The 24,152-nt window shown below is 39.2% G+C and overlaps 1 protein-coding gene across 8 annotated transcripts in view; it reads left to right on the forward strand.

Moving 5' to 3' along the window:
• Positions 1-24,152, forward strand: part of LOC149226956 (ubiquitin carboxyl-terminal hydrolase 25-like) — a 228,913-nt gene that overhangs the window by 12,251 nt on the left and 192,510 nt on the right. For all 8 annotated transcript variants that reach the window (XR_016247758.1, XR_016247760.1, XR_016247759.1 and 5 more), the window contains exons 3-4: positions 5,322-5,397; positions 5,518-5,610. Coding sequence is in view for 3 of the 8 variants with exons in the window: in XM_089377645.1 (XP_089233771.1) it covers positions 5,322-5,397; positions 5,518-5,610 (169 nt within the window). In the remaining 5 variants the exon portion in view is untranslated. The remainder of the gene's footprint in view (positions 1-5,321; positions 5,398-5,517; positions 5,611-24,152) is intronic.

Below are 24,152 nucleotides of genomic sequence, written 5' to 3' on the forward strand. Positions count from 1 at the left end.
ATGAAGGGGATAAGGGGTTTTTAAATTCTTGAGAAAATTTTGGGAAGTAGGGAGGGATTTTAGGAAGTAGGGGAAAGTGGAATTTCAAAGATTGAGTGAGGGGAAGGGGTCCAAAAGGGCAAAACACAGGCTAGCCTAGAAAATTGTCAAATTGTAGCAAGAAACTAGGGTTTGTGCGAAAATGAGGAATTTGAGGGATATCAGTGATGAGAATTGTTTAATAAGGTACATTAAGGATAGGGGAAGGTGTATGAACATCAGGATACAAGTTTTGCTGATGATTTGACCATCCAAGAGAATTACCTTCAAAACCCTAGGAGAGGGAAATGAACCTTACTTAGGCACAACTGAAGCATGAACAAGGTGTATAATGACTCATTGGAACCTGACATGATGATAACAACCCTCTGAATGATGGTACACTCAGCTGAATGGTGACATGGACCGACATTTGGACAACTTTGAAAGGAGTGAAAACAAACCCTAGACCTAATACCTAGTGACCAAATTTTGCTTGAAGACTCACTGAAATGACAAAATTTGACCTTGACACCTTAAAATCACTTTGTAAGAGCATGTTTGATAACTGGAGGAAGGTGTCAAAGACTGACACTAACACATTAAAACCAATGCATTGGAAATTGACATGTACACTACAATCACTTAAGATGGATAATGTACACAATCTCTCCTACTTGCAATGAGGGGCATGAGGTGCTTATATGTCGTGGTTTGGTTTGGTTGGAGAATTCTGTGTGTACATAGTAACATTAAGATGGATAGTGTATACAATCTCTCCTACTTGCAATGAGGGGCATGAGATGCTTATATGTTGTGGTTTGGTTTGGTTGGAGAATTCTGTGTGTACAACTACATAGTACCATTCATAGTATGAAATAGAAATGAAAATAGAAATTGACATAGAAATTGGAATACAAATTAACTTTGAAATTCAAATTGTAATAGAAATTGACTCGTACACTAAAATCAATCCATTGACATAGAAATTGAATCTAAAACATTAGACAACTGTGTGAAGTTCACTCATGTATATAGCTAGTATGGGTGCATGTAACCGAAGTCGCATTGAGTGCAGTCCATATTTGAACCAAAATACATAAAGAAAGAGGCTCTAAATGGGCCATATTATAGGCCAAAAAAAATTCATATTACGACAAATATCTACATGTCATCACAGTCGTTGCCCTTATTGGGATCTTCCTCTTCAGTATCACCCTCTAAGCATTAAAAGGTAGAAAATACTTCACATGCCTAATCAATAAATTTACTCAAGTGAAAGGTACATTTTTATTAGGGTCATGACAAAGGAGTTCAACAATCAATATTATAAACATTGAAGTGCATAGAGGGATGGGTGCTCTTGTATAAATACTAGTTCCATATCCTCATACATGATAGATTTTAGTGGAAATGTTGCAATGATGCCAATCTTGTTGTGCCGAAAGGTCCTCTCCAGCCTAGTATGGAAGAGATGTTATAATGTCTTGTCTTGTTATGTTATCAAAACATTTTGACTCAGTCAAATTACATAAAAATAAATTAAAATTTAGAAAAAATATTGAAAATAAAAAAAAATATATATATATATATATGACTTTGTCAAATTAGATAATAAAAAAAAAATACTATCTATATATATATATAAAAAAAGAGGTTTGCACCTTGAGAGATTTGATCCCTCTCGATGCTTGATAGATCCGGAGTTGAGATGAATCTATGCTGGTTAAGTCCACTTAATTTTGAATGGGATCTAAAAATCTACTTTCTCCGTATAAAGTCCAATGGAGTTAGAACCACTCCCAAACACCATAAAAGTATGATGAGTAATGTTAAAGATTCAAGTAAATTGATAAAAAATGGAAAGATAAAGGAGAGTTGGACTTAGTTTAGTAGTAGCACCAATAGAGGATGTCAGAGTCTACCTTCCTCTTCTAGAGGACAACGGAGTCCAGCACCAGCCTTAGGACGTTCTTCATCTAGATGAAAGCCATTACCTTTGTCTATAAAAGGGGGAGCGGTAATCACTAGTTTATCTGATTTTATTGTAGATGTCTCATAAAGATGAGATGCATTTATTGTATTTTTTGATGATATTTTGAGGCTCTGGAGTCGGGGTTCAGATGATTCATTATTGTTGTTTCAGATGTTAAAAAAATTTAATATTTAGTATTTTTCTTTTTGAATTTTGTCAATATTTTCTAATATTTTCCCTGATGTTATGAATAAGTTGTTTTTAAGATCCTTGGTGATATTTTAATCGACACAATGTATCATATTCTTGCTTGATTTGAATTGGCAACCCTTGTAAACCTGTTGAACTAGCTAGTTTTGGAAAAACCGGTTCAGTTCGAATGATACTGTGTACAACCTCCTTGTGGAATATGTGGCTTCATGACGCTGGTCTTGAGCTACCATCCAAGCACCAATTTTTTGGTTGAAAGTCTTGGAATCGAGATCTTCTGTTGCACGGATCTATTGGGAAACAAGGTTATAGGTGCATAAGTTTAGAGCTAGACCAACTTCTCCAATGGCTCTCATCCATGAATTTGTTATTGGCACAAATAAGATAAAGAAATGTATGGGTTGAGTGTCCACTCAAAACATTGGGATGTTTCGAAACTCTCACGCTTCAATTGCAGAAATCTCAATTATAGATTCATAATAATGAAGAGATGCAACCTATGTTTATTCTAAAAAGTAACCTTAAAAATTTTGGATCAGAAATTGTTAGTAGTTACCATGGAATAAGTGGCAGAAGCTTGAGTCGGGTTAGAAGCAGGGAATGCATTTGCACGACCACCATCTTCAAATAGGGTATTTTCCATGGTAGCACCATGAATAGCACATGGAGGGGCAGCAGGCAATAGTCCAGCAGTTTCCTTTATATGAAAATGGATTCGAGGTGTAATTATGAAAACCTTGAAAGAAGAGGATAAATCAGAAAATAGAACTAGGTTTGAAAAATCACTGGACTAGTCCAATGTATAGATCTGAAAACAGGAATGTGATTGCATGTGCAAGTAGAAATGGTGCAGATCAAGCATGTTCAAACTTCAAATTGATGTAAAATGAAACCTATCTGCATTATTGGTAACCTTGCTCCCTCACCAAATGTCTTAATTAAGTGGGCTGTACTGGTAAATGTCCTAATGTATCGGAGAATGATGTTTGAGGTCATATCTGGTGTCGATGTTTGTAGCTTGGTCAGGTACTTCTGCATAGGCCTAAGTGTCTAGGCATGCGGAAGTTTCATAATAGACCTTTTCATTTCATTAGATTAACTCACTTTATCTTATAAAAAGAAATTACTTAAATCACTAAAGTGAGAAGACACCAAGACACAGTGAGGGTGAGATCTTAGTGATTGGGTGGAGAAGGGCTTCCATTCAATTGTGTTGGGTTCAAGGAATGTGCAAGAGGCAGCAAGGGAGATCCAGATCAGCCTGCAAGATCTGCAGAGGGCTTGATCAGTTGGATCAGTTCCATGTTATTGTTGTATGTATTTCCATAGTTGGGTCATTTTCCCAGGAAGGGAGCCCTTCTGCTAGGTTTAGAAAATTAATATCTGGAAGAAATTCTTTCTTTTTTCCCCTTAATATGACTAACTATGAGCCTTCCAGCAGTCAATACAGTAGTTTCTACAGAGAAGAGTATGGAGTGTTGTTTCACAGAAAAGAAACCTTTGAATTTCCAATCTAGAACAAGCCAAGCTGTGTACTGTATGCTTCACATTATAGTGTTGTTTCATAGAAAAGAAACCTTTGAATATCCAAAATCTAGAGCTCTGTACTGTAATCTTCACATTATCATAATGATTCAAGTAATCATCTTGCCTCAAGACTGAGACTATCAGTAGAGGCACCTGGTAACACAGTGACTTGAAGAGTCTGCAGCAACTATCTCTCCTGTCTACCATCCTGTAGGTCCACAGTAGTCTTAGCAAGAGAGACAGCCTCCATATTAAGCTCTTTGCATATGTGGGAGCAAGTAATGGAGTTGAATGTCCCAGCAAGGAATTTAGTCCTGGAAATGCTGTCACTTGGGCGGATATTATGTGACAGCAAAGAACCATTTAGTCAGTTGATGATTGCCTTTAAGTTCTCCTGCACGATTAAGTTTATGGCCCCCCCTTTCTTGTGCGATCCAAAGGAGAGTCTTGTTGCCATCAGTTTATCCTTGTTGTTTACCCCCCTCCCAAGGCCCAGTTCAAAAGTTAATTGGCTTTTGTTTGGAAGGAGGAGGATTTCACCAGCTCCATCGAGCTCTTGGTTTCCCCTTGCTGAACCTTCAGATAAAGCCATGCTTCTATCAAGAGCTCAGCTAGGGACTACCTGCCCTAGAGGGTTTGTTTTAGTATCTGGATGAGCAGCTGAAAGAGATGTCTCGAGTCTGTTGAATACCTTGAATGCCTTTCTTCTTATCTCCTGGAATAAATACTCACTTTGGATACAGCAATATCAACTAAACACTGTTGGGGAGCTCATGGGCTCTAATATCACTGTTACCGTGGCTGAGCCAACTCATCAGAGTCATCTACAAAGTCTGTCCACAGGCAGTCTTAGAAGCTGCTAGACCAGAGGGAAAATTCTAGAATTCCTTTGTGAATTGACATGGAATGAACTGGTGGAAGACCATTTCTGATCATTCCTTACATAAGGGGCATCTACTGGGGCCCTTCTTTCTTCTGCAAGGAATCCCAGAACAGTATTTTATTGCTGAGTGCCAAACATGAGAAGGCTTTTGCTTTTGGAGGGGCCTCCAATTTCAAATTCCAGACCCACCAGGTCTTGAGATGGCCTTCTTGGGCAGTGCACATGGAGCTGTAACAAAATTTCACTGAATATAACCCAAAAGTGGATTGACACTCCACTGTAAGATATTATCCTCATCAACAAGCTTGATACTAGCCTTGATAAGCTGTTCTGTGATGTAACACCAATGAGAAGCATTTTCCTCAGACAGTTCCAGTTTGGCAGAGACTATCTATGATAGATATATAGAGAGCGTGGAATATTACTGTCCGATTCCACAGAAGATTGAAAACTTTTGGTTGGGACTACTATGCTGATCATGTTGGGGTACATGGGGCATATCCATTGAAGGGCTCATCTCTGAAACTTTATGACGTTATTTGCTTGTAATGCTATTTTGTAGTTGGATATAATGGTTGTAAAAACAAATTTTGGTTCTCCTGGGGCCCTTGTTATTTAAGGTTTTATTCTGTTCAACTTTTTATTCAAATTTTATTTTAATATATCTTTTAAACTAATAGGAGTTACTTTTCATGGTACATGATACAGGTGCAAAAAGTTGTCCACAGCACGCAAGCAAATGTCAATCTTTCAAGCTCCTAATGTTCTAGTCATTCAGCTGAAGGTAGACATATTGATCTATGTGACAACTTTCATATTCTTTTCTTTTTGTTTCCATTTAAGGATGTGAGGTTTCTTTATTTGGCACATCACTAAATTGTTTTACCTGTTCTGTTTGGGACAGAGATTTGAGGACATATATGGTGGCAAAATAGATCGCAGCATTATTTTTGAGGAGCGCTTAGCACTTTCTGGCCATATGTGCAGAGACAGTCAGGTAAACATGAACTCTTAAATTAAGAGCATGCGTTTATTTCTGTTCAGTTGTATGGTGTTTGGCAAAGCCATTCTATTTATTTCTTATGTCCTGGCAGTGATCTCTCTACCATGATACCATCACAAACTTTGTTCTAATTTAGCAGATGTTGATTATCTTCCTACTTAATGCACATGATATCAACCAAAGCATCTATATGGGATTTAATGAAGCTACACAAATTTAAATAAGTAGGTAGGTTTGTGAAGCTGTCTGAAGGGTCATCTGAGGGTCTATCTTAACATTCATCAGTCTCTGCCTGCTGCATGTTGCCCTGATCTGATGGGACAGCCTGGAAGTAAGAAGTGATCTGCCTGAAAGTCTCAGGTCAGGGTGGGGTAAGGAGTGCATGAAATTTGTGTAAGAGTTCTACCCAATGTTACCAGACTCGGAATCGGCAATAAATCGGCGAGGCAAAAGAGTGAAGAGTTTTAATCGGATCGGGAAAAAATCGGGAAAAAATCGGCAAATTCATTAAATAAAAATATACACATATATTGAATTAAAAAAACCATTTTTCATTAATATTGGGTAAAGGTATGTCCAAACAATGCATCAATAGATGTCCAAAATATCATGAATAAATAAGTATCTCATATATTTTAAATAATATTTTTTATTTTCAAAATTTTATAAATTAAAAAAAATATTTTATTTAAAAAAATTAAAAATAATAAAAATAAATTTACAAATTATAAAAATTTAAAATTTAATTAAAATTCTAATTAACCCAAAACCTTTTCTATAATAAGATTTATCTTTAACACACTTTTCAACATACTGTTCATTATCTCTCACAAAATCTAACATAAAATCTAAACTAGTGTCCCTCACACTTGCATGTTCCCCTTCTCCATTTCACACCCGTGCAAATACTAGCAAATAAATTTGACTAGGAAGCGATGACACCCAACCAAAAGCATGAGTCCCAAAAACAAAATGAATTTACGAATTCGTAAACTCCCGAATGATATTCCCATTAGTTCGAAGTATATATCAATGTTAACTCTCATATATACAAAGACCAGAATCTTAAACCAGCCCCAAAACTTCCATTTAGGTGGATTCGACGGTGTGAATTAAACTCTTCCTACGTTGAGGCTGGACGAAATCTGGAAATCGCGTTGAATATTTTTTATTGAAGGCCCTAGTATATACATCGAGGCTGTGGTCTGCTGCGTGCTATGCAAAGACCATGTGGTAGATTGCAGTGATATATATGGTATGCAATTTCGACCAGAATCTTAAACCAGCCCCAAAACCTCCATTTAGGTGGATTCAAGTCATTTTATGTGTATGCTGAAATTTGGCCATCTACACTTCAGCTCGATTTCCAGACAAGGATAATCATTTAAACCCGTTGAGCGTTTTGTTCGTGTAAATTCCATAGATAAATCGGAAGAAATTTATGGAAATCGGACGAAATCGGAAGAAATCGGACGAAATCGGAAGAAATTTATGGAAGTTTGTGGAAACCACTCGGTCAACGCGAGTTGACACGCCCAGATTCGAAACGGATCTTTCTGCCGCCGATCCGACTTGCACTCGCGATTAATCCGATTTTTTCCCGATTCCTGTTTCACTGGTTCTACCCTCATGTAGAGAGCAAAACATGGGTGATCAGGATATTAGAAGAAAATGGAAAGAGAGCCCCCTGAGTCTCTGAATAAACAGCGAAGTTTCCTGCGTATCTTATAGGAGGTGGGGCACTGGAAAATGAAATGCTCCTTTGCTCTGGCTCCTGTACGTGATATAGGTGGCATATCCTGTCTGACTGCAGGATCTAGTGGTTGTTCTTCATCTGAAATCTCTGAGAACCCACCTGGAACTGCCCAAGGGGGACATGGAGCCTGGAGGGTGTGCATCCAGTGTCTGCATGTATACCGAGGTTGGATGATCATGTCCTCTGTCACCTAGGAAGTCAAATTGGTCTGGTATGGGAAGTCAACAGGCATCTTGGTAATTGAACTGACCAAGATCCTTCTCTATTAAAGCTGTTGAATTCCTTAATGAATGGTGGTTTGGGATATAGAGATAGACAACTTTCTATTGTGGGGAGCAGCATATCAGATGAGCGTATAATATAACTGTTCCTTTGAGACTTGTGTCTTATGACTCTTATATCATACGAACTAATACAAGCTACAATTTCAAGAACAAGAGACTGATAAGGGAGGAATCAATATTGCTTGTATATGTTTTAATATTCATGTTCTTCTTGCAGTTTCTTATGGTTTCTGTGCAAATGCTTTGGTCAGGATTTCCTTGATTTCTGAATTGTGTTTCTGCACTGATAATATGTACAGTTTTACAGCCACATCAACCCTGAACCAAGCAACCAAATATACCCCTGGCAAAGTGGACCACATGGTCCAAGATATGAGTGGGATTTAAGAACTAATAAGAGGGCAGGGTGACCACCTATTTTAGCATATTATGGTGATATTAGCATAGTGGTATTAATATATAATGTTCTATTTTAAGTCGTTTTCATAACTAGCTACTGCTCACAAGGTAATTCTTCTTCTGTAAGTCAAAATTACCTTCTTCTTGACAGAATTCTAGTGAATAAGTTATTAACAAACATGTGATCACCTTCCAGTTGAGAAACTTTGGGTGTTGTGTCTGTTTTAAGACAGTTCTAGGACTTTCACTTGGACCTGCGGTAATTGATCTCCCCATCCGAACTCCAAAAATCTTCGTGTCAGATTTAGACAGTTTTGGGACTATTACTTGAACCTGCTGTAAGTGCTCTGGCCATTCAAACTCGAAAATTCTTATTTGGGTGTGGCTGTCATGAATCCAAAATGTACATATGGATTATTATCATAGTTCTAAAAACTGGCTGGTCTGAACTGGTAACCGTTCATATTGTTTGGTCAAATAGGGCCAAGTAATGAACTGGTAGAAAAATCATTAATTTTTTTAGGATATTTGAGACTTGTTCCAACCTCATTGGATTTCATATGGAGAAAATAGAATTTTAGATCCCACTCAAAAGCCAGCAGACTTAACATTTTTCAGGATTTCAAGATTTGGGGAATTGCAAAGTTTCCTTTTGATTCTGTTATGTATGAGGGTATGGGATTGGCATTTAATCGAGAGCATGAAGCCTGTTCACACCTAATCTTCAACGGTTGGGTAAACAGGAACGTGAACAGTCATCAAGAAGATGAACTGATCCGTCCATTTTATGTATATAAACAATAGTTATCTAATAAAATAATCAGTCAGTTTTCTTCTGCCCATTTTGGAGTTACCCTGGCCTGACATGGTATCAGAGCACAAGTCCCAGATTCCTTGTAACTCCTCTGGCCATAACGCCTCTGTCTGAACGTTTGCCTGGCGCCTCTGCCTGAACGTTTGCCTGGCGCCTCTGCCTGAACGTTTGCCTGCCCAGAAATGATGATGCACAATTATCGACCTCGATGTCCCATGCCCAGAGTGCAATAGCATTCCATTTCTTGATTTCGAATCTCTTATTGTTGGTGGAGCCCTCTCCTGTAGACTCTTGCATCCTCGTCTCTGCATCTTTTGATGCCATCACGCCCCACGAGAGAGATTATTGCAGAGTTTTATGTTGAAACGAACGCTGAAGAGAAGAGTAGGCCCTACGAGATTGAGATTGAGAACGCAGAAATTGATGAAGCCTAGAGCCGAGACTTTGGAGGTCGATTAATCGTTGTGGAGCCGGGACTTTGGTGTGGCGCTCTTCTCTCTGAAACCTTGACGGAGATTTTAATTTCGGTGGTTGTCGTATATGGTAATAACGCTGTCCCATTTCTTAACACAACGTTTGAATTATTAACGCTGTTGAATTAATGTTTGAATGCGAATATCAACATTTATTGAATGGTTTCCAGAACGCAATGGTTATTAACGCTGTGGTTTGAATAATATTCACGCTGTTTGAGTATTAACGTGGTGCGCATCCGGGAAAACGCTGAGGGTATTAACGCTGTGCGCTGTGGGTTTATACATATGCCCATCCAAGTCTGTATATGCATAGAATGGTCCAGAGTATATATATTGAATGGTTTCCAAGTTGAATGCGTAGAATGATGCGTATATATGGAATGTGAACTGCTGTGCGCTTGTTGAAATGCTGTACCCATATTTTGCAACACCCACATGTCAATCTAAGAGTTTTAATCCCGTCTGTTCCAATCTCAGGACACCACAGGCCATCGACTCGGTTGAGTGTTGAGCAGTTCTTCAGTGTATATTTATGATAGCAGTTTTGGTATAGCGTTGAGCAGTTTGTTAACTTCATAATATTACACAGTTTAAATAATTCAAAGCGTTTGTATATCATTCAAAATATTGCGGTGTTTCCAGAATGTCTTATATACCAAAGCATTTGTAGTATTGATATATTGAAGTGATATATTAATAGAATGAAGTGATATATTGAAGTGATCCATTGCGCATTTTTCAAAACATAGTAGTATTGCAGTGATATGTACAATGAAATGCTGATGCTTTTAGCAAATATTAGAGGGATTTAAAGGCTGTAACGTAAGGATTTTTCTAGCAGAAGTAATTTTTTACATAATGCATTCAATCATCTCTATGGTCGGAATAGTTCTCACTGGCAAGGAGAACTATTTTGAATGGTCTCGGATGGTAAAACACACCCTCATCTACAATGAGTTGTGGAAAGGAGTGTGTGTCGGAGAAGAAGACAACGATCTTGTGCAGCCTACATCAGATAAAGAACTTGTCATTTGGGAAAACAAGAATAGCAAAGCCTATGCATTGATCGCAGCATTTGTAAATGAAGAAGTAAGTCGTCATATTTCATCCTATTCCACTGCCTTTGAAGCTTTACAAAAGCTGAAAGAACTCTATGATTCACATTCTGCACTTGAAGTTGTTCAGCGCATGATTAAACTCCACTCTTGAACTGAAAAATAATGATCCTCTTGCTCTTGCATCTGAAATAAAGTCTATAATGCATGATATTAAATCCACTAAGGTTGAGCTGGATATCTCTCTTATTGCCTTTCTCAAAGCACTCTATCCTACCTACTCCAATTATCTTGAGTCATTACAAGCAAATGGAAATCTTAAAGATATAACCTTTGACTCTCTTGTGAGAAAGTTTGCTGAAAGAGAGAAAGCCTTTGAAAAGAAGACAGTCCCTGAATCTTCTGAAGAGACTGTTTGCCTTGCTCATAAAGAAAAGCATCCTGCTCAAGATTCTACAAGAGGAAGAGGTGGACGAAGAGGAAGAGGAAGATACTTCAGAGGCAGGGGGGGCAGACATTCTCAAGGAGAAAAGGCAGATCTGCATTGCATTCGCTGCAAACGAAATGGATCACATGATGCTTCTACATGCAAGCTACCATGGGACAAAATTGAGCAGAGAAGAAACCAGCAGAAAGGTAAAACTGATGACACAGACAAAGGTAAAGCACCTGAATCCGCTCACTATATTGAGGCACAATGTAACATTGGAGTAAATGAAGATTTGTTTAATGCTTCACTTGCTTCTTCGAAAAATGATTGGTTGCTTGATTCAGGAGCAACCTGTCATATGACTCATAGGAAAGATTTTTTTGAAGATTTCACTGACAATGTTGATGGAGCAGTATACTTTGCAGATCAGTCAAAAATCAAGCCATCAGGGCTTGGCACAATCAGGCTTAAACTGCCTGGTCTTCCAGACTTTCTTCTGGATCATGTTCTATATCTCCCACAGCTCAAGAGAAACTTGCTGTCCTTGGTCCACATCCGCCAGCAAGGTCACTCCATTCATATGTTTGATGGAAAGCTTGAGGTAAGAAAGGCATCTGACCACTCACTGGTCATGAGGGGAATAGAAGAAGAAAGACTTCTTAAACTGCAAGGAACCTCTGCTCATGCACAACATTTCTCATATATTTCTCATCATGAAGAAGGTACACTTCCATCAAGTTTATTATGGCATGCTAGATTTGGACATTTAAACTATGACAATCTTCGCTTATTAAAGAAAAATGGTGTTGCTGGTCTGCCTACAATTCCTAGAAAACATAAGCAATGTGATGCTTGCATTCTAGGAAAGCATAGCAAACAGTCTTTTCATGATTCACATTCAAGAGCACATAGGAAGCTTGAACTCATTCATTCAGATTTATGTGGTCCAATGCCTGTTCCTTCTGCAAATGGAAATAAATATATCATGACATTTATTGATGATTACACCAGAATGTGTTGGGTTTATTTATTGAAGAACAAATCTGATGCTTTTCAAACATTCAAGAATTTTCATAAGTGGATTGAAAATGATGCACAATCTCATATTGGGTCTATTCGCACTGATAATGGAAAAGAATATACATCAAATGAATTTGAAAACTATCTTCACCAACATGGGATCAAACATCAAACAACTGTACCTTATAATCCCCAACAGAATGGTGTAGCAGAATGAATGAATAGAACAATCTTGAATATGGTACGATCCATGCTTTTCTTCAAAAATGTAAAGATAATGTTTTGGGCTGATGCTGTTCTATGTGCTGCATATATAAAGAATAGATGTCCATCTAGTGCTATAAGAAACAAGACTCCTTATGAATTGTGGTATGGACATGTTCCTTCGGTAAAACATCTCAGGATTTTTGGTTCCACCTGTTATGCTTTAATACCAAAGGTACATAGAAACAAACTTGGTGCTAGAAGTCGTAAGTGTATCTTCCTGGGGTATTCAAACACCTCTAAAGCATACCGTCTCTATGATGAAGTAAATAAAAAGTTTGTTGTATCTAGAGATGTCATTTTTCTTGAATCATCCAAATCTGACAGTGTTGTTGAGCGGCAACTTGATCGCTTGGATAGATTCACAAAAACGAAATCATTTCAAGAGTTTGATAATCAGATTCCACATCTTGAAGGGGGGATTCCTATACTAGATCAACATGTGGAATCTTCTTCTGAAGAACAATCTCCGTTGCATGAAACTCCAACACCGGATGATCCTTTAAGTGATGTAATTGATAGAATTGGGAGACTCAATCTTGATTCAGTCCCAACTCAATCAACAGAGCAGCCTGGACCATCTCAGAAAGGTCCCCCAAAGTGGCTGACAAAGACACTTGAAAGTGTTCATCCTGATGAAATTGGAAAAACAAGAACCAGAAATACAAACCGACAAGATGGAGGTGATGTAGATAACTCTAATTCACCTGTTGATATGGATGTTACTTATGATTGTGAATTGAACTTGTCTACAGATTTTGAACCAACTTCCTTCAAAGAAGCTGCTTCTCATGATGAATGGAAAGAAGCGATGCAGAAGGAGTATGATGCCCTCATAAAGAATGGCACTTGGAAGCTGGTTGATCCTCCATTTGGAACCAAACCAATTGGCTGCAAGTGGGTCTACAAGAACAAGTACAAAGCTGATGGCTCACTTGACGAGCACAAAGCTAGGCTTGTGGCAAAAGGTTTTGCACAGAAGGAAGGGGTCGATTATGAGGAAACTTTTGCCCCCACAGCAAAATGGGCCACCATCGGACACTCTTTGCACTAGCTGCTCAGAACGGTTGGAAAGTCCATCAAATGGATGTAAAAACTGCATTCTTGAATGGAGATCTAAAAGAGAATGTTTTTATGTTCCAGCCTGAAGGATTTGCTGTGAAAGGACATGAACACAAAGTATGCAAACTTGTGAAGTCCTTGTATGGCCTCAAACAAGCACCACGAGCCTGGTATGAAAAACTAACTGAGCATCTTCTGAAACTCAACTTCAAACATTTTGATCTTGATGATGCAACTTTATTTGTCAAGAAAGTTGGCAAAACAGTTGTATATCTTGTGGTATATGTAGATGATTTTTTAATGACAGGGAACAATGAAAGCTATATTGCATCCATAAAGAAAGAATTAGGAAAAAGTTTTGAAATGACTGATTTGGGCTATGTTCATTACTATCTTGGCATTGAAGTAACTTAACATCCAAAATCCATATTTCTTTCTCAAAAGAAATACATTGGAGATTTGTTAAACAGATTTGGCATGACAGAGTGCAATCCTCTTTCTACTCCAATGGAACAAAACTTGAAGCTCACATCTATTGAAGGAAAGGAATTTGAAGATGCAACAAATTATAGACAACTTGTAGGAAGTCTCATCTACCTCACTACTACCAGACCAGACATTTCATTTGCTGTTGGAATCCTCTCCAGGTTTATGCAAAAGCCTTGTGAGGGACATTGGTCTGCTGCAAAAAGAGTTCTAAGGTACTTGAAGGGAACTCAAGACCTTGGAATCAAGTATACACAGGTGGACGACTTCAGCTTGATTGGATACTCTGATTTAGACTTCGATGGAGACAAAGAAACTAGGGTATCTACTTCAGGATATGCTATGAGTCTTGGATCAGGAGCTGTCTCCTGGAGATCACGCAAACAATCAGTTCCAGCAGATTCCACAACAGAAGCAGAATACGTGGCAGCAGCTGAAGCAACGAAAGAAATTGTGTGGCTCAGGAAAATTCTTGAAGATTTGCAGGTAAAACAAGTACAATAAACTCCACTCATGATTGATAACACCTCTGCAATAAAGTTGGCCAAGAACCCAAAGTTCCATGATCGTACTAAGCACATCAATACTAAATATCATCTGATCCGACATCATGTTGAGGCCAAAACAATCCATCTCCGTCATTGTTCCACAAATGAGCAAATTGCAGACATCTTCACCAAAGCGCTTGGAAGAGAAAAGCTTGAAAGATTCAGAACGATGCTTGGACTCACCAACATCCCTTCAGATTAAGGGGGGGAATGTTCACACCTAATCTTCAACGGTTGGGTAAACAGGAATGTGAACAGTCATCAAGAAGATGAACTGATCCGTCCATTTTATGTGTATAAACAATAGTTATCTAATGAAATAATCAGTCAGTTTTCTTCTGCCCATTTTGGAGTTACCCTGGCCTGACAAAGCCCTTTGTGTACCTTGATGTTTGTGGTCTTGATTTTTGAACAACTCTGATGTTGGGGGTATTAATTGTTGAGCTCCTTTGCCATGGTGTTAACAAAAATGTACACTTCACTTGAAGCAAAATAATTGGGTAGGTGTGCTAAGTTTTTTTTTACCATATTATAAGGTCAAGGAGATGAACCCTTCACTCAAACTAAAGTCATCAGTTTGCCATGTTAAGCTTTTTCAATTTCTACCATATTAGAAGGTTGAGGAATCCAAATCTGAAGGCTTTGAGCTAGATGATTTTTAGGTAGCTTTTGTTGATGATACCATTTTTAGTAGCGGTGAATTAGTGATGAGTTTGATGAGTGATCATGTTGATCAGTGATTTGTATTCGGCTAGTGGCCCAATAACTTGTAGCATTGTTTTTGGACTATAGAGGCTACTTAGAGCCTCATTGATTATGTATTTTGTTGTCAATATGCATTGCACTTTGGGCCATTTTAATATATTCATCCTTACATGGTATATAGATGAGCAAACTTCGCATATTTTGTCTCTAATGGTTCGGATCGGCTTGATTCCACCACCAAAATTTGTAGCCTTCAGAGGAGGTTCAGATGAACCTACAACGCAGATCAGAAGAGGAGGTTTGATGGTCCACGCTAGTCAAAGTTTGGATCTGCAGTTGTAGCTTCAGTTTCAGCAACTTCCTTCAAACTAAGGCAGTCGATATCTCGCAAATCGTCCATCGGATCGACTTGATTCCACCACCAAAAGTTGCAGCCTTCATAGGAGGTTCAAATGAACCTACAACGCAGATCAGAAGAGGAGGTTTGATGGTCCACGCTGGTCAAAGTTTGGATCTGCAGTTGCAGCTTCAGTTTCAACAGCTTCTGGCTTCACATGTGTGAGAGAGAGACCCTTTTTTGCGCAGTAGAGAAGAGACTCTTTTTTGTGCAGTTGAGAGAGAGATGTGATGAGATAAGTGAGAGCAAATGAGGAAAAGTCCTCCTGTATTTATACACAACTGTTGATATTTGAATAGATGTGACTGTTGGGCTTCTGAGCCTACATGAGTTGTAGATCGGCTTGATAATAATTCCATAATCAAAATAAATTCATATCTCCATGAATAGTTATCGGGATCGGATGATCTTTAGATCAATCTTACACCTCTCGACGAGAGGAATCTAATGAACATATTATCAGCCATGAATAAGATGACCCACATGAAGTTTGGCCCTAGTGTTGTGGGGGAGCGCCCCCCCTCGATCCCGCTCCCAATCCACGCTCCGGGCGGGAGCGACTCGGGAGCGGGTCGGGAGCGCGCTCCCGAAATCACTCTCGAAAAGGGTTTTGGGAGCGATTTCGGGAGCGCGCTCCCCAAATTTTTTTTCGCTCCTTGCCTTTTCGGGAGCGTTTTCATCATTTTACTTACATTTTTAACATTACCATGAAATGACTCAGGATGTTTGAGAGTGGTTCTGACCTCATTGGATTTCATATGGAGAAAGTAGAATTTTAGATTTCATTCAAAATCCATCCGACTTATCAGTTTTTCAGGATTTCAGGATTGGGGGATTGCAATGTTTCCATTGAATTTATTCATGTATTAGTGTATGGAACTCGTATTTAATCAAGAGCACCAATCCCTCTATGTACCTTGATGTAAGTGACATTGGTTGTCGAACTCCTCTATCATGACGCTCCTAAAAATGTACGCATCACTCAAATAAAATCTTGACTTGACATGCTATGCTTTTTCTATCTTATGTTAATGCTTAGAGGGTGATATTAATGACAAAGATCCCTATACAGATACAGAGGTAATGACAAAGATACCTCTGGATATTAATGCTCAGAGGGTGATATTAATGACAAAGATTCTTGATTTTCCAACAAGACTAAAAAATTAGACATTTCTCGTGGTGGCAAGAGGCCCAAGCATAAGAAATAGATAATAGATTTACTTCTCTTTTCTAGTTTCTAGTAGTTTTTATAACTATTGACTCTTTCATATTTATTATGATAATTTTTTAAACAATATATGACAATTTAAGTTTGAAGTTGGCAATTATAATTCATTAGTAATGAATTATTCATGAAAGTTGAAAGTTGTTTCATTTCATTTCATTTTATAACATTTCATTTCATGTTAGATATTATTTGTTGTAATGGTTACACATAGCTTACAAGTACAACTTTGGTGATCAATGATGATAAATGTTATATATTGAATTTTGAAAGCTTGAAACTTTAAGATTGATGAATCATGAGACTCAATACGTTGTATGTTACTATGTTACTAACTTGTGGACGTGGTTGATGAAGATTATAACTTCTAGATGATTGTTGTTATATGGTTCAATCTATGTTTTTTTATGTTTTTAGATCTAATTCATTATTCTACATGTTTTTGTTGACATATATGTATCAAAATATAAAAAATATAAAAAATATATATATTATATAAAAAACGCTCCGGGATTTGCTCCCAAACCGGGAGCTTTTGAAAATGTCGCTCCCGCTCCTTGCTTTCGCTCACGCTCCCAAGTAACACTGTTTGGCCCTAGTTGCCAATTTTAACACTCCCTCTCAACTAGGGAGAACTTCATCTGCAATCTGTCTGTCGGTCGCTACTATTCATCCATCAAATGCATTGCCCTGTACAGCTTGACCCTTGCCCTGCTCTACTCTATTCTCTCTGTTTTGTTTTGTCTTGTTTCGCTCTATACTGATCTGTACGGCTCTGCTCTGTTATGCTTTGCTCTGCTTTGTTCTGTTCTGCTCTGCTTTTGTCTTGTTCTGCCCTGTACTGATCTGTACGACTCTATGCTGCTTTGTTCTGTTCTGCTCTACTTTTGTCCGAATTATGAAGAAGAAGAAATGATCGAGGATGTATCATGCTGACTCAAAGTCAGTCTCAGAGTATGTACCACTGGTCCCAGACCAGTTTCAACCAACCCGAAGTCAGCGTCATAGTGAGTACAACTCCTACCACTGGTCGCAAACCAGTAACATCCTCCACTGACTCAAAGTCAGCCTCAGAGTGCGTACCACTGGTCCCAGACCAGTAACAACCGACTCGAAGTCAGTGTCATAGAATGTACTACTCCTACCACTGGTCCCAGACCAGTATCATTGATCCCAGATCAATGGAGGTCATCCTAGCGTAGGGAGTACGGTAGATACAACGATGCGTCCATTGGTACTACTATGGTTCCTAACTTCATTTCCCTACTCATTGATCAGATGAGAGGTACTTCCCATGAGTCCCAGACTGCATGGGTAGGATGCCTCGACAGGAGAACTAATCAATCCTATCCTCATAGGAGAACACATCAATCCTGTTACAATTGCCATGGAGAACACATCAATCCAGGCCTCACAGGAGAACACATCAATCCTGCTACAATCGCCATGGAGAACACATCAATCTAGGCCTCACAGGAGAACACATCAATCTTGCTACAATCGCCATGGAGAACACATCAATCCAGGCCTCACAGGAGAGCGAATCATCTTGTTCCACAAGAGAGCGAATCATCTTGTCCCACAAGAGAGCGAATCATCTTGTTCCAGTGTGCACCACCAGGGGAGGGTGAGTCACCCTGTGGTCGTATGTTGCTCTAGTAATAACTGCAAGCCCTCAGAGCTCCCAGAGCTCAATGTATGCAACATGCAGGACCCTTGTACAAGGGTTTCTTACTGACTCCAAGTCGTTTGGGAAAATCACAGATTAGATCTTTCCTCGGGGCTTTGACAAGGTGTATCAACCTGTACATCATCTTAATGCGATGGAGCCTCCTTGCTCATCAACTTACCGTATCCAAGATGATGTCTATCTGCTGGAGCAATCGACGAATACGAGATTCCTCAATAATCGAATCCCACCTCTGGTTGTTATAGAGAATCACAGTGGTATCCAATGTAAATCCAAACAGCTCTCTGAAGAGCTTTCACAACCAGACTACCTCACACGAGGTTATGCTAGCAACAATATATCCTGCTTCGGCGGTGCTCAAAGCCACAGACTTTTGCTTCCTGCTCATCTAGGATATCGAAGCAGATCCCAAGGTGAAACAGCACCCGGAAGTGCTCTTACGGTCCACCACACTGCCTGCCCAATCAACATCAGTATATCCAAGTAGTCTCACATCTCCGGCAGTGTATCTTAATCCATGAGAGATTGTGTCCTGAAGACATCTCAGAAGATTCCTGGCATCAATCTAGTGAGGCTCAACCAAATATGAGCTCACAATGCTAACTGCAAAACATATGTTCGGACGGAGGTTCACCAAGAACATCAATACGAATGAGTTTATGAAACTCAGAGGCATTTCCCAAATCTGGGCCGACATCACTACCATATAACTTCTAAAAGTTAAGATCCTCGAGGTAGTCATAGGCTTGCAGTCCATCATACCGAATCTTTCCAATATCTTTACCACATATTTTCCTTGAGATAGGAAAATTTCCCTTGGCTTCTGCCACACTTCAAGTCCTAGGAAATAGTGCATCAGTCCTAGGTCCTTCATTTCAAATTCAGAAGCCAACTCCCTCTTACATTTGTGAATGAGAGGGTCTGCGCCTGTTAGGAAGAGGTCATCCACATACAGCACCAGTATGAGAGGTTTGTCATCTTCGGCCTTAAAATAAAGGTTAGGATCAGCTTCACTCCTAGTGAATCCCAACTTCATCAAGTAGTTATCGATCCTCTCATACCATGCTCGAGGTGTTTGCTTCAACTCATAGAGAGCTTTCTTCAACCTGCATACATGAGACTTTCGATCATAAATCTCAAATCCTTCGGGTTGCTCCATGTAGACCTCTTCTTTGATCGAACCATGCAAGAATGCGGTCTTGACATCCATCTGATGTAGGTTCCATCCTTGTGAAGCCGCGAGGGCTATGATCGAGCGGATGGTCGTATATCTGGCAACAGGTGCAAAATATCTCATCATATTCTATACCTTCCTTCTAGGAGAAGTCACGAGCAACAAAACGAGCCTTATACTTTTCCGTACTTCCATCTACTGCATGCTTTGTCTTGTAAAGCCATTAAGAAGTGACAACTTTCTCGTCCGGGGGTCTGGGAATTACTTCCCATACATCATTCTTCATGATAGACTCATGTTCTTCGGTCATAGCATCCTTCCATATTTGATGCTTGACGACATTTGAGAATGATGAAGGCTCATTTTGTATGATCGTGCTCATGATGGTCAGGTATCCCTGATACCTATTAGGTTTCTTACTTTCACGGAAGGTTCCTCGGGTTGCAACATGTCCTTCAGCATCATCAAGTATCCCCCTAAGCCATGAAGGCCTTTTCATTGAAGAGGAAGGCTCAAGTGGATAAATAGGATCCATGGGTTCCTCCACATCAGGCATTGTTACATCATCTACCCATAGAAAATTCGGAAGTCTCTGGAACTTCCACAATCGTATGGTTCTTCCTTTCTGCCACACCATTCTGCTCAGGAGTATGTGGTGTAGTAGTCTCCATCTTAATGCCAGCCTCAGATATGCCTGAGTGAACCAACTGTAATATATCGGAGGTCTTGCTTTGGCTCGAGGGGAATGGTCCCCTTTTGACCTTTCGTTCGGCACATCCTGGACATACACCGTCTTTCTCTACTCGGAATTCGGGCATCCCTGTCACCATTTGTCTTACACATAGTAAAGCTTTATAATGAAGGGGGGCAAACCTCCGATGCCAAAGTTTGGATTGAAGAGATGTGTCATAAGACATGACACCTAGCGGACTTCCATCGGCCTGATAGAACGAATCAACACGAAACCCAAGAGTAAAGGCACCTTTAACATTATTTTTTCATATACGTACCTTGCCATCGTTGAAGGTTACCTTGAAGCCTTTGTCTTCCATTGCTGAGATGGACACCAGGTTCTTTTTGAGGTCAGGTGCTTTTAATACATCCTGGAATTTCTAGCCTTCTTGAATGGTTGTCCTCTTCCTTGATTCCTAGCTCTCCTCTTACCTTTGTTATTGAATTTGTCATTCCTTTGATTGCCATCAGAGGGATATTGATCATCGTCCCGATGTGAGTCCTTTCTATCAGGGCACTCCCTTGCATAGTGACCTGCTTTATCGCAGATGTAACATCGCCCTTTTCTTCCACCCTTGGGTCCAACCTTTCTTTTTTTGATTTAGTCCCGAAATTTTTCTTTTTCTTAGCATGGGAAGAAAAAGCAGTAGGAGGACCTTTAGGCATGGGCATTTATTGCTCTTCTACCCTTGTTTCTTCTTGAATGCATCTAGCCATTAATTCCTCGAAACCAGGAATTATATTATTGTTCAAAAGAGTAGTCCTGAACACGTACCATTTGGATGGTAATCCTCCAAGAGTCGTGAGTGCCATTTCTCTGTCAGTAATAGTCTCCCCAATAGATAGGAGATCGTTCTTGATCTCGGTGATTTTTAAGAAGTATGCTTGCATACTCTCATCTTTACCCTTCTTGATTTCCCTCAGCTTATTTCTAAGAAACAAAACTTGATTTGCATCATTAACTTTAAATAAACTCATCAGTCTATCGTAGATTCCTTGGAGGTGTCCAGTTCAGAGATGTAGGCCACCAAGTGCTTATCGATAGAGTCTCGAATGATCTTCTTTGTTTTGACTTCTTCGTTTTTCCATTTGTTCCAGGCAGCAGCGGATGCATTTGATGGAGGCTCAACAATATGGCCTCTTACATGGTCCAACACTCCTTGATCTTCTAGGGTTAGATTGATAGACATCTTCCATCCGTCATAGTCAGCTTTCTCACTGAGCTTGTCTTCGGCAGGAAACAGTGTTGAGGATCCCATAGTTCTTTTAGGATAGCCTTCCCAATCTTCTCTTTGGTGATTGCTCTTGCTCTTGCTTGGGCTTTGTCTTCACCTCAACTCCGATTCCATGTTAAGTTATGGTATGTTATATGCTTATAACAGTTTACTTCTTTTTCTTATTATATTCCACAGATTAGCAATCACATTTACATAAAGTAAAGTATAGATAGAACATTAAACGATCGACAAAAAACAAGCCAAGACAAGAGAGACAAGATGTGGCGGCTAGCCAGGGACAAACCTCACAATGTGTGGGGAAACCCTTTGATCAAATCTTCTTTTATCTTCAATAATTCAGCAGAGAGAAATAGTACAATAAATCTGATTTATATCAACAGTAGCAAACCTTAGATCAGCAGCATCAACATTAGCGGCTTCATCATCAAAACTAGGGCAGTCGATATCTCACAAACTGACCGTCGGATCGACTTGATTCCAACACCAAAAGTTGCAGCCTTCAGAGGAAGTTCAGATGAACCTATAGCGTAAATCAGAAGAGGACGTTTGATGGTCCACGTTGGTCAAAGTTTGAATCTGCAGTTGCAGCTTCAGTTTCAGTAGCTTCCTTCAAACTAGGGCAGTCGATATCTCGCAAACCGTCCGTCGGATCGACTTGATTCCACCACCAAAAGTTGCAGCCTTCAGAGGAGGTTCAAATGAACCTACAACGTAGATCAGAAGAGGAGGTTTGATGGTCCACGCTGGTCAAAGTTTGGATCTGTAGTTGCAGCTTCAATTTCAGCAGCTTCTGGCTTCACATGTGTGAGAGAGAGACCCCTTTCTGCGCAGTAGAGAAGAGCCTCTTTTTTGCGCAGTAGAGAGAGAGAGATGTGATGAGATGAGTGAGAGCAAATGAGGAAAAGTCCTCCTGTATTTATACACAACTGTTGATGTTTGAATAGATGTGACTGTTGGGCTTCTGAGCCTACATGAGTTGTAGGTCGACTTGATAATATTTCCATAATCAAAATAAATTCATATCTCCATGAATACTTATCGGAATCGGATTATCTTTAGATCAATCCTACACCTCTCGACGAGAGGAATCTAATGAACATATTATCATCCATGAATAAGATGACCCACATGAAGTTTGGCCCTAGTTGCCAATTTTAATAGTGATGTTCTCGATAATATCCCTAACTTGGCAAAAAAGTGCAATAGAAAATAGAAGGAAAGGAACTTTTTGTAAGGGGAGCTCTACAACGAGACCAACCTAGAAGTGGTTAAGCATTCACTCACATGAATTTTTAGGGCATTAACAAAATGGCTTCTAGATTAGCTTTGACAATTGAAGTTTGTAATGAGAACTCTGCCAATGTAATACGAAGAAATTTGCCACACAAACAAAATTGTATATGCACTAGATCATAACTTAGAAAAATGAAATACGTTTGTTCCAGTGCTTGGAGCCTCATTGGTAATTTCTTCGTTTCAATCAATTCCTAGTTGTAAATGGAGAGAGAAAACCCTTATATAGGTTTAAGTTCCATCTCTTCATACAACGAAAAATGATTTGTTTTCCTAGATCCACTTTTCTCTCCAAGGAAAGTCATTAAAATAATTATTTCTAACCTCTTCAACATACTTCTTACTTAAAGTAGAAAATGTTTGTTGAGATCCACAATTTTCTTTAGGAGGTTACAATAAAATATTCTATGAAAACAACTATCAATGAAGTTCTTGTCTCACTCCGTTAACTAAGTCGACAATAATGGAACAGTAGAGTTAGTTACAACAATATCCTCAACTTAGAATAAGATAGTTGGGTGCCTCCCTAACCAAGTAACCATTGCAGTAGTTTGATGTGTGCCCTCCAAGAGGATGTGTCCACAATTGAACTGAGTAACAAATAACAATGTATATGTGCAAAAGTACCTCCTCCAACTGAGCAAATTGATACATAAATTACTGCCAAGTAGCCATCTTTGTCATAAGTGTGGCCTTCATGCCCAAGTCACCTCATGAAATGGGATAAGAAATGTGCTATAAAAGCACCATGTGGCACGTGAATCATCCTAAGGTAGTATATAATGTGAATAGATGCCCTTCATGTGTGGATGCCCTTAACCAGATGTGTGTAAGGGGACCTCTTCAAATGGATAGATGCATCAATAGATGGAGCACTCTAATGTTAAGTAGGAAAGCATGTGCCTAAAGCCATTGTCTGATTCCCAATTTAAGCCTCCTCAAAATAAGGTCTAAAAATTGGGGGTCACCTCTTTTCTAGAAACAAAATCCACAATAAGTTGACTGGTTCACTTCTTAAGGAAGGTGCTTATGCTTTTAAATATAGGCCGGGTGTAATAGTCTAGGGTAATTTTGTCCTAGGACTTCTTGCACAACTAGGGTGTTTTATTCACAATTTTTTCTTTCCAATTCACAAGATAACAATTCTAATTCAAATATGTGGTCAACAACATAACACAATATCCAGTTCAACCAGTTAATGTAATATTTACTGAGTGCATTGTTTAGAGAGATCAACCAACTCAATATAAATCCTCAAGAATTCGAGTTCAACAAATCAATACAAACCATACAGCATTTACGGAAAATCACTAATGAAAAAATAATCCGACCTAATTACTTTTAAATTTCGATACCCTAGCTTGCCTTAGATCTAATGACTCAATTATGTCCTATTCATTGTTCGGGTTCGTCACAATGCAGGGCCCCCACACCAATGTTGCACGAAGTAGGGACATTTTTTGGAAGCGGGGACGCGAAAGCGTC

This window comes from Pinus tabuliformis, chromosome J (assembly GCF_031772625.1).
Source record: "Pinus tabuliformis cultivar Carrire ecotype Pingquan chromosome J, CPIR1, whole genome shotgun sequence".
Classification (NCBI taxonomy): domain Eukaryota; kingdom Viridiplantae; phylum Streptophyta; class Pinopsida; order Pinales; family Pinaceae; genus Pinus; species Pinus tabuliformis.